The sequence below is a fragment of the Aplidium turbinatum genome, chromosome 10 (assembly GCF_918807975.1).
Source record: "Aplidium turbinatum chromosome 10, kaAplTurb1.1, whole genome shotgun sequence".
Lineage (NCBI taxonomy): Eukaryota > Metazoa > Chordata > Ascidiacea > Aplousobranchia > Polyclinidae > Aplidium > Aplidium turbinatum.
In genome coordinates this window covers 1,240,357-1,248,053 of record NC_137481.1, presented here as the reverse complement: position 1 = coordinate 1,248,053, position 7,697 = coordinate 1,240,357, and the positions used below count along the sequence as shown (strand labels likewise).

At 39.9% G+C, this 7,697-nt stretch overlaps 1 protein-coding gene across 1 annotated transcript; it reads left to right on the top strand.

Moving 5' to 3' along the window:
• The first annotated feature begins 3,272 nt into the window (after positions 1-3,272).
• LOC145778085 (guanine nucleotide-binding protein G(I)/G(S)/G(O) subunit gamma-8-like) lies at positions 3,273-6,985 on the top strand. The gene is made up of 2 exons (XM_082589495.1): positions 3,273-3,387; positions 4,852-6,985. The coding sequence occupies exon 2, from the start codon at positions 4,865-4,867 to the stop codon at positions 5,078-5,080; it is 216 nt and encodes a 71-aa protein (XP_082445621.1). The 5' UTR covers positions 3,273-3,387; positions 4,852-4,864; the 3' UTR covers positions 5,081-6,985.
• Positions 6,986-7,697: the final 712 nt, after the last annotated feature.

Genomic DNA, 7,697 nt, shown 5'->3' with positions numbered 1-7,697 from the left:
CTTCACGATTCATCGTGAGTGGGATGAAGCAATAAGTAACGCTAATAGCTGCAATATGCGATATATCAGTAAAAAAAAAATACTAACCATGAAAAGTCCATGTTTAAAACGAGCACAGAGTGGGGGCGATGGCCCTCTCTACAACACAGAACAGTAACTTTATTCACGGCGTGTTCGCAAGACCGGATTAACGTAGATCAGTGTTTCTCAACCTTTTTTGGCCTAATGCCCCCTTTATAAACTGGAGAAAATTTACCGCCCCCCAACAGCACAGGCCAACAGCCCAACAAAAACAATTAATTACGAAAAGCAAATATATATTTGCGAGCATGAAAACAGTATACTGGTAGGACTAGTAGTGATTACGTCATAATGGAACTCACCAGATTTTGTGATATACTGAAAAATTACTGAATTTAAATTTTAAATAGATAGCGTTTGTAAACAAAACGGTTGGTCAATCAAATACGACGATGGGGAAAGAGAAATTGTTTGGCTATGGTGCGAGGATGTAGAGATCCAGAAAATGATGTGACGGAATCGATACGCTGGGCGGTAGATGTTTTAAACCAGAATGCCCCCTAATAATCAAAACGCCCCCGCGGGGGGCGGTACCGCTCCCGTTGAGAACCACTGATGTAGTTGAGAACCACGCCCCCGTTGAGAACCACACATCATTGTGGTTTGTTAAAATCGCCCCTCCAGGCTGCTTGCTGGATCTGCTCTGAACGAGCATGAACAGATGATAGGCACCAAAGCCATCAAGTCCATTAAAATCGAAAACTTTAGTGTTAAAACTTTCACAAGTTTTGTGTTGGATGATCGTTGATGTTGATATATGCTCAGCTGAGCTGCTATATGCTCATGTTGCTCTTATTTCCTACAAAAGCTTGGCGATTACTTGCTCATCCAGCAAAAGTTTGGACAGCGTTGAACGACGTTGAAACGAGTTGAAAGTAACAACTTCCACTGGTTTGGTGATTCAAACAAATCTTTTAATCAAGCAATATCTTCTAAAGTTGTTTCTCGGTCTTGCCCAGGAATATCGAAAAACAGAAGCCCTTCTATTGTCACTTGTCAGACGTAACAAAAGTCTTCGTATCTCTTTATATATCTCCGGCATGGCCATACTTAAGACCAAGAAGTGAACTTTGATTTTTAGTGGGAGTTCTGCATCACTAACCGACATGCAAGGGTTGCGCTTCGGGTCGAACAGATTCCTGCCAACCAATCAGCGTGGCATGCCAAGAAATTCCCCAAATCGGTAGTGCATTCCATGCGTATTTGTCCACCAGCAGACCAGCTTAGTCGCTGACCAGTCAGTAACCAACCTCTGGTCCTTGTACATTTTTTCTCAATTCATAGAAAAGACCAAATGGCACCAGTTGCGTTCTTATGAGAACCAATGGTAGTAAGCCAATGAACATGATGATTAATATGTTATAACTGGGTGGCTGAAAGATTATAGTTTCTGCAGAACAACAAAAGTTAAATGGCGTCGGTGGTTTGGTTTGGAATTCAATGTGGATCATTTCGCAAGCTCAGCATTAGGTTTTGAGGCAACTTCAAGCAAAAAAACTCCTAGAATGAAATTATTATCTTCATATGAGGACGATTAGACTTTCTAAGTCGATTTTTATAGAACGCAACAACAGTGTTTACTTTGAAGGCTTGATCTTAAATCAGTTACGAGATAAGTTTGTCAGAAAGCCGACGATTAGGTGAAAGGTTGCCGGTGGGTCTTGCTGTTTTAATTTTAAATGTGCTGGCTTCAAAATTGAAAACAATCGATCAGACGCATGCGACGTCAAGAAAGTTAGCTGGACCAGGCAAGTTGCAGGAAAAGGCAATATTTGAGCTTTGACGCGTATTATTGCTAAATCAAAGCAAGGACTTGTGGATCGAGATGACATTGTCTCAAGATTTCTACGTAATTATGTCATTGACACTTCCGGGTTGCATTGCAATTTCCCAGACAGCGAATCAATCGATTTTTACATTGATTTATTGTCTACAGAAGTTGAATCAATGTGAAATTATTGACTTCCAGTCTGGCGTATGCTTTGACAACATCACAGTGGGTGTCACGCGAACCAGCACTCAGCAGCCTTGTCGGTGTCAGTTGAAGTCCCCTGCGCAGTCAAGCAGAACAAATGGTAAAAAGGTTTCAATGAGACCAGACGGATTTTAAAAACGGTTTGTCCTTGAAAGTCAAGATATTTATAATGAGGTTGATGTTTAACCAGATGTTATAAAAAACTTCGATCATAATAAAAATAAAACTTGTTGTAGTTGTTTGCTGTGGTGTTATTTTATTCGTATTGTGTATAATTGTACCGTGCTATTCTCGCAATACACCAGAGGTGACAAACCTGCGGCTCGCGGGCCGCATGCGGCCCGTCAAAGAATTTTGTGCGGCCCGCTAAACAATTTGACAATCGCTCATGCATAATTAAAGACAAAAGATATCTTAAAGCTGTTTTATGCCTTCACTGGTAGTAGGCTACACCTATCCTTTGCTATTTTCTTGCCCTAAACAGTAACTTTCAGGGTTTAAAGTTAGAAAATAGAACAGCTATAAGGTAAAGTTGTGAAAACACTATTCACCAACTTTACCTTGTATTTTTGGTCGATTTTTTACTATTATATGTTTCGATTCTGCGTAAGATAATTTCAACTGTGTGGGATTTATTACTTTCATCTGCCGTTTGTTACTTTTCATGAATAATATCTTGAGTCGCTTTTAAAAGATTTCACAGTAGGTTACGACTAAAAAGTTGTGTGGCCCGATAACTCATGTGCACGTCATGCTCATGTGTAATTGACAAAGTGGCCCGCGACCGCAAAAAGGTTCGTCACCCAGGCCCGGATTTAGGGGGGGGCAGAGGGGGCAGTTGCCCCGGGCCCCCCGACTTTTGAAGGGCCCCCCTATGTGGAAAAAAATGTGATTTTGTGTTATTTTATTCCTTTTGACCTTTAAAGTTTCTGCAAAATGCTGTGCAGTACTGGACTGATGCTACTGTAAACGTAGAGATGATTTTTACGCGCCTTAGGCGCAAAATTTTTTTTGCACGGGGGGCCCCCCGATCTAAAAGTGCCCCGGGCCCCCCATCAGCTAAATCCGGCCCTGTCGTCACCCCTGCAATAGACAAAAGAAAAGTTTTCTCTCATATGAGCAGGCGATACCATAAGTTCGGAATTCACCTAATTAGCATTTGTAGAACTGAGAGATAGTTTGTCTTTAAGCTTAATATTTTGTCTTTAATTTCTAGGTTATCTGTTTCGAATTAGTTACAATTCTATTGTTTAAAGCTTTGTTACGTAACTACTTTGTTGAATGCTCTCCATTGTCCAGTGTCAAGTTCTTTGAGATACTACTGGGAGAATGTAAGTTACATTTACATTGACAAATTAAATTATCCATGGAATAAATCTTTCCTGTTTGATAGGTGGACAATGTGTTCGGAATGTTGCATCATTATCTTAGGTTTTGAGTTGCAGGAATTTCTACACTCCTCATATTTACTGCTGTAAATATTGGATTCCTGTGCCGCTTGCTAACTTAAGACGTGATTCAGCGAGAGAGAAAATTTTCCAAAAACGATGAAATATCACATGTTTTTTATTTGTTTTGGGGAGAAAGGGACGTGTCCAAGCTCTTTTTTGCTATCTGAACGCATCAAGCTGTGTTCCTCTCAGGACCATCAGCACTCTTAATAACACACCATGGCTGATCTTCATAGCAAGTGTCTATTCATACAAATCTTGAAAATATCAGCTTGAAAAAGCTGTTTGGGCTATAGCTTGGTTATATGTTCTTGTTTTTTTTCTTTTTGGTAATTTTTTATTTTCCTTTTTGTCTTAAATTTTTCTGAAGGTGTTGCAACCGCGGCAATTTTCTTTTAACCTAATAACCTCTTTTGGTCTCATGCACGATGTAAAGGTGCGTCTACACGACGACTGTTTTCTTGCTTAAGCTAGCCAAACTTCTTGTTTCTTTAAGTTAATCGCAGTTTGTGCCGCTTACTTTTAAGAAAATGGGCGAGTAAGCGAGTGCCCGAGAAAAAATACGCTCCAGAGCGAAAAACTGGGCGCTTAAACGAGTTCTCTTGCTTAGAAATCTTTTCGCGGCAAAACCTCAGGTCTACACTCAGTAGTCTGGCTGCTAGTCAAGCAACTGGGAAGTTTGTAGTTGTTGTTTTGTATTTGATGCTTCCAGTGTTCTCTTGCCACGCCTGTTTCTAACTTTTTAACTTCACTAAGTTGTCGGAACACTTCTTTCTGAAGTAAATTGCGCGTTTGCAACCTTATCTTTTTGCAGCATTTTTTACACAAGTTGAGTTCAGTTGCTTTTATTTCTGACCATGATCATCACAACAAAAATAACACACGTTAACATTTGAAATCCATTATTAAATCATTGAATGACTGCAACAACTCAAAGTACCAGCTCACTGCGACTGCCGAGTGCCGACTAGTTGTTAAAAAACAGTTGGTTTACTTCTTGCTTTGGCGCGAACTTTTTGAAACGTGACGTCATTGCGGTTGAAATACTCACGTGACCGCGTTCAAGCAAGCAAAATCTTTTTTTGAGGTTGTGAGTGTAGACGAAACAAGCTTAAAAACTAGCTTAAGCAAGAATTTCTAAGCAAGAACACTTTCTCGTGTAGACGCACCTTAACGCTCGCGTTTTGTCGCTTCTACCTCTCGACCTTTGCTATGTTGACGTGTATTGTTTTAGGTGTGATGGCCAGAAATAAAAACAACTGGAAGTATGTGTCCACTTGGGGCGCGCTAGCTCTAAACGATCCTTGTGGGCATCGAACCATCAACTTGTGCTTGTGGTTACAGACGATCGATTGTGATGTCATCAGCGGGAACAACTCGTCTCCTGGAGCTGGAGAAGCAAGTGAACGAATTGAGGGCGGAAGAGAACCGAGCGGACTGGATGAAGGTTTCCCAGTCTGGGAGAGAACTGGTCCAGTTTTGTCAATCACAAGCCGCGGACGATTATTTCCTCAACAAAGCCGACAGGGCGAATCCTTTCAAAGAGGCGAAATCTCCTTGCATTGTGATCTAAGATGGTGACGTCTTAAAGACTGTTTTTGCGAACCGTTTTTGGTCGAAACTGTTTTTTTTTTACAACCAAGTCATTGAAAACTTGGGGTGTTTGGTTCTTGGTAACCTTATCCCATTGTTACGTCACTGTACCCAACCCAACACGCCGCTGGTCGCATGCATCCCGTGAAGTGTTGTCTATGTGTTGCTTTTTGTTTTTGAGTAAAATTGCTTAACGTTGCCTCAGCCAGGGCATTGGTTTCTTGTTGAAACATCACAAAACGTTTCCTCTCCATCCACAAATGTTTCCAGCCGGAAATGTGGATGTTTTTGGAATGCAACTTTTAAACCATTAAATGCTCCAGACATTGGCCCGTTGAGACAATAATTTGGGCCCGGTACCAACGAGAAGCCCGGGTCCATTTCTAAACATTTCAGGTAACCAAAATGACCTCGGCCCGGGTACACATGTACCCCTTGGACCCCTTCAAGTACCCCTTGGCCCCCCATGTCAACGCTACTGTCCAGACATGTCGCTGTGTGTTTGTAGAAAGATGTTGAATTGCTGGATCCATGGCCACCTGGAGATGTGGCCTGATTTGTCACATTTTGCAAATTTTGATTACAGCTACTGCTAGTGCTTGACTGACATTTTCTGAGATGTTTTTACTTTGTACAGTTTCCTAATGACATAAAACTTTTTTGTTGCCTTGGAGAAGCAGTAGCAAATGAGAAAAAGTAAGTTGAAAAACGCAAAATCAGACTGTTATTGAAAATTAACAGTCTGACTAAAATCTTCGAAATCAAATTTTCTTTGTTTTTCAACATGTAAGGATGTTAAAACCTATTGTATCATGTGGGGAAAAGAATAAAGAAAGCGTAAAAATCTAATTTTTAGAAAAATTTATTTAAACGTTTGCCCAAAGTTAGAAAAACCAGGAAATTTCTGCAAAATGTGACAAATCAGGCCGTATCTTTAGGTGGTCATGCTGGATCAAATGTCACATTGTGTTTGTTCATCTCTGTGTCTGCTCCTTCCTGTCATGGAAATGTGTTTGAGGAAGAAATTAAATTAAAATTAAACAATTTACAAAACTTAGCTACTTGAGGAATTGTAGCATGTAGTAACTATACAACATTGCCAAGGCCGACAAATATCATGTTACAACTAAGTTTGCTTACCCCGTGAAAGTTTTCGTTGTTAATCAACCCTTTACCAATGATCTCACAGCGATGTAAAAATGTGAAGGACAAATGATGTGAACATTTATTTTACCGACGTTTCGTGCACTAAGTTAACCCTCGTCGTTCTTCGTTCGTTCGTTCTAAGCTCGTCTTCGAAGAAAATCTTGTTGAAAAAGAAGTTGCAAGTGTTTCGTTGTAAAGTTAAAATCTTGTGAATTTGGTTTGAGAACGCGACATAGCGCGACAGGAACGCTAGCAGGAAAGTATCCGCTTTGTTGTGGCGTTCTTTTTTTTAGAAAGTTTGTGACATGTAGCCCACCGTACCATGTTTTTAACTAACAAGTTTAAATATGAGCACATTTAGCCGAAAACTATGAGAATTGCAATTTGCAAATGCACTTCAACTGTGCAAATTCAAAACCTAAATTCTGCTCTCTCAAAAAGCCTACAACTTTGTTAGAAAGTAAATCACTTTATATTAAGATCGAGAAGTTTTTTCGGATACAACTGTCGGCTACAACTAGTTTATTTTGGTACTAAAACAATTCAAAATATTTTCGTTTGTTTCGACTCAAGAGTGTTTGTTTTATTTTCTCGAAAATAAACAACTTTGTGAGTTTGAAGAAAAAACACATTTGAATCTTCAACACAAATATATTTCAATATTTCCATTCTTTTAATTCATTAATTTACCGATTGAAAGAATTTTCTAGTCAAGGCAAACCTACAAACATTAAACCGTTTTGAATCGTCTAAAATGCAACCAGTCCGTAGATGAAACGTGCGGCTGCGTGCTTGCTGCTGTCCCAGCCTGTTATAATCTATCCAGTGGGTGTCTGGCAGAAGCGAAGAGTTCTTACGCAGAGTAAGTTAGAATCATAGCGATCTACATGTACACTTGTACAGGCCTTGCCAATGTGCGAATCAATCAGAATGACGGAAGACTAATGTAATAGTTATTTTGAAGTTTGGGGTAAATTTGCTTTATATTCCTTTAAAATGGTCGTTTTGAGAATCCGAACTGTGATCACTGAATCTCAAATTATTTCAAAACTCCTGGTTTCACTTTAAAAAAAAAAAACGAAAAATTTTTCCTTGTGACCACTGTTGCCAGATGTTTTTTAGGTTCCCAGCACCGGTGGCCATATTTGTTTGGTAAAAATAACAAAAAGTATTCCAGAATGTACACAAAGACTATAACTATTAATTACTACTCTGGACTATCAACTTACATAATATGCCGATGTGATGCCATCCAGCATAGCAGATCGGCCTCCAGTCAAATTTGAAGCTTGCACATTGGCGTGGCCTGTTTCTATAGGTCGCCATTGTGTGAAGCCATCGCTTCATGGTTCCACTACGTCATAAAGTCAGCTCGACATGGCAAAGTATACAAACATGGGCAGAACCGTTGTTAGGATAGGTGGAGGCCTGTACCAATGAAAAATCCGGAT